This window comes from Teleopsis dalmanni, chromosome 2 (assembly GCF_002237135.1).
Source record: "Teleopsis dalmanni isolate 2A chromosome 2, ASM223713v2, whole genome shotgun sequence".
Taxonomy (NCBI): domain Eukaryota; kingdom Metazoa; phylum Arthropoda; class Insecta; order Diptera; family Diopsidae; genus Teleopsis; species Teleopsis dalmanni.
The window spans coordinates 128880503-128884143 of NC_051847.1; the positions used below are offsets into that span (position 1 = coordinate 128880503).

A 3641-nucleotide genomic window follows, 5' to 3' on the forward strand; every position below is an offset into this window, starting at 1 on the left:
AAATATCGAAAAATATACAGCGCGCGAATTTTAAATGAGAATTTCCGAAAGCTTTTCGGTCACAATGTATATGTATAACTGCATATTATTTGAGAAATCGTAAGTAACTATTGCATCTTTAATAGACATAAATCATAATAATGAAAACCTTTAACCTATGTTAGAAACTCAAATTATCACAAAATGTTCTTCCAAAAACTATCTAACCTATTTAAATGAAATCAATTTAGATTCGTAAAGGCATTCGTTAAGTTCTTCAGACATAAGACATATAACAGTGTAATATGCAAATAGAGGAAGTAAATATTATGGATCTATGAGATTCAACTTGCAATGAATATGCATTTGTACTCGTAAATAATTTGCCCTTCGGAAATAAATTGATTAAAATAATGAACTGGGATTTTTCTAATGCAATAGCACTATAAAACTTCATATTTATTATGTATAATTTTCTCTGTTTTCTTCAAAGTAGTGTTTTACAACTCATAATGCAACAGCTGTACGATTAATTCAACGTGCAACTATAAAATATTAATGGATGTATTCAAAATATTACTTTTAACAGTGTGTTCTATCAGAAATCCATAAGTCCTGCTTTTGTCAATAGCTTTGTTTGTAGCAAAAATGTTGTATTTCTATTAATTTATAGAGTTTAATTCTGTATTCGCAAGTGGAAAACGCGGTAGAACATGTCCGAATCTTCGGCGGAAGGACCAGGTGACCAACGATTCGGGGACGCTCGGTACTACCTACTGGCGACAGCAAGCAACTAGTCTTTGTTGATGTGTGTAGGGAATCATTGAAGCGATTTTTTTTTAATTTGTGATAACAATAAAATGAAACAACTATTCAATAAATCTGAAACATTTGATAAGAAACGATATTTTCTTGATATAAAGTTGGTATATATACTTGATACTTGGATTATTATTGTTCATAATTTAAAACGTAAATAAGTCTTAATATTATTTTTTTGCAAAACTGATGACAATTAAACTAAAACATATAAGTTTACACCCTTAAGTGGAATCTTATGTTCATCATAATATACATGACATGAGAGATTTAAAAATTTTAGAAATTTTATAAAATTACATATCGTAAAATTTTTTTTTTATTGGCACCGTCAGCACAATTGCCAATACATGTAACGGACAGTGAACATTCGTATCAGTTCAGAAGCAATGACTACACATTATGACAATTGATATCCTCAACCAATGTCCTTGTTTGCCATTGAAAAAAATGTTTGCATTTGGCAGTATGGAACACTGGGTCTTCCTTCCTGCAAACAGTCAAAGACAGGAACGATGATGCACATTTACATTTATGAAAAGTTCGACAAATGTGCAAGAAAAAAAGATTTTAACAATAAAAATAGAAATCAAAAAAAATATTTAAATAATGTAAATTCCATTTTCCTTTCGACTTAACAATTCTTTGTAGTTCTTACTTGGCATGGTAGTGCTTGGTCCATTCTTCTGTTCATATTCAGCGTTTGTAAAATATTTACAATAATGCCATTGAAATATTTCTTCACTTTCTTCATATTATTCAATGAAAGTTTAAAATAGATCAAAATTGTTACGAGTTTGTATGGAAAATGGACTGACAATAAAGTACATATATGTGTGAAGGTGTTGAACACTTTTAGAGATATTATTACTTTTAATTAACTCTTCTAGTATATATAATCGTTGTTTATTACATGCAACAGTTTATTGATAATTCGATTATATTGTTGAATAACATTGTTAACATCATTTTACAGTGTGGGTTAACATATCTTTATTTAAACTTCACAGGAATTGATTTCTAGCCCTTGCAGTAATACAGAAAATTCTTCAATCCGAAAGAGCGAAGAATAACCTTAATTAATAATAAATTTTTTTAGCATAAATTGATTCAAAGGTCTATTTGAAAATAGAACACTCGTTATTTAATATTCAATAACAATCAGTAATTTATCTACAATAGGCAATGAAGAACCACTTTAATATGTTAACTACCAGTGCATCGAAGCTAAACAATTTGTTGCAAAATTTAATATTATTTATTAAATTTTCAATCCTCTGCTGGTCGAAAATTAACCAAACTCAATTAAATCTCAGGAGTATCTGTTTCATTTAATTCTTTTAAACCTTATGAATTAATTATATTGTCGCAGTTTTAGTTATAGATTGAAATTTTGGCAGTAACAGAATTTCAAGTATTATTGTTTATGAATATCAATAAACTGTGGACATTTTATTAGTGTCCTAACTTTTTTGATAGACTTTATTAATGGGTCGAAAATTAGTTTTGCTATTAGAACTAAGTATCAGTTTTCACATTTTTTTTTCAAATATAGTATATTTAAGTAGTACATTAATTTTTTTGAAGTGGTAAATAATACTTATTGATCTTTATTAAACTTAACAGACTAACCACCTATCTGGTACCAAAACTCCTTGCCAGTTGGCAATAATATATAAAAACTATGCGAATAGCGGTATTGGGAATACTACTTTGACTTCGAGTTATAAGAGAATTTTGTTTTACACAGTTTTTAACTTTGTTTTTAGTAGATTTTCAGCACAATCTCGTTAAGGACAATCGGAACTCAAAAGTATTATTCACATAAATTTAATGAAGCTGGCATATTTTTCAACGATTATTTTTAATTATTAACTAATTAACAGAAAAGTATAAATGTCCTTTTTAAAAGAATGATATATATGACAAGTAATAATTGGCGAAAATGGAAGCTGTAGGAATGCAAAATGTCTCGTAATTAACGCATCGATTTTTTAAATTTTAACCGAAAGGATAACCTCATCAAAATTGATAAAAATCAAAGATATAATAAAATATGAAGAGTTACTTTAAAATTAGTACTGAATACAATTTCAAAAAGCCTGTTAATAAAATGCTTAAATTACAATAGATACTATGAAGTTAAAGTCATTAAATGAAAGGATGTCATTCGATAATACATTTTTTTCTAATCCTTGAACCACAATATAAATTAAATGGTTAAATATAATTTACTTATATATTTTAGTAGTAGGATGACAATTTATGGAACAGTAACGACTCAAAAATTAAAACAAAATTAAATATAATGTATTATACACCTTTTGGGTATACCCTTTTTTCACTTTAGTTCCGTATTTTACGAACGAGAGAGAATATCGATAATGGAGGAAAAGTTAAAAAAGTGGAAAAATTCTAAAACGGAACATTTTAAAGTGAATAATTTAGAGTGATTAATCAACTGAACGAACTTTTCAGTAAGAGGAAATAATATGAAGCGATAGCCAAACCGATAGTAAATTTTATTTAAAATAAAATAGATAAAAATGGAGTTAATTAATTTATTGAAAAGCAATCCAACCGAAAAAATATAGCTATCGTTCGGACCAAGGCAGACTAAAACAACCGTAATAGAACTAATTGTCGTAGATTAGGTAGAACACAGATAAGTCAAATGATAGGATGATGAACTTAAAATGAGTGATACAAACAAATTAATGGAAATAACAACAACTGGAACTCATCGAAGATAATGTAAGAGTTCAATAACAGGAAGCAAGCCATGAACGCCGTCCACAGAAACGTTTCATAAAAACAGAGAATTTTTTATTATAGAAGATAAT

General features: G+C 27.9%; 1 protein-coding gene across 1 annotated transcript in view; it reads left to right on the top strand.

Annotated features, from left to right (window-relative positions):
• LOC119675694 (snRNA-activating protein complex subunit 4-like) overlaps positions 1–1871 on the top strand; it is a 10112-nt gene extending 8241 nt beyond the window's left edge. Inside the window, exon 4 of the mRNA XM_038086900.1 lies at positions 1809–1871. Coding sequence (XP_037942828.1) covers positions 1809–1871 — 63 coding nt within the window. The remainder of the gene's footprint in view (positions 1–1808) is intronic.
• The last annotated feature ends 1770 nt before the right edge of the window (positions 1872–3641 follow it).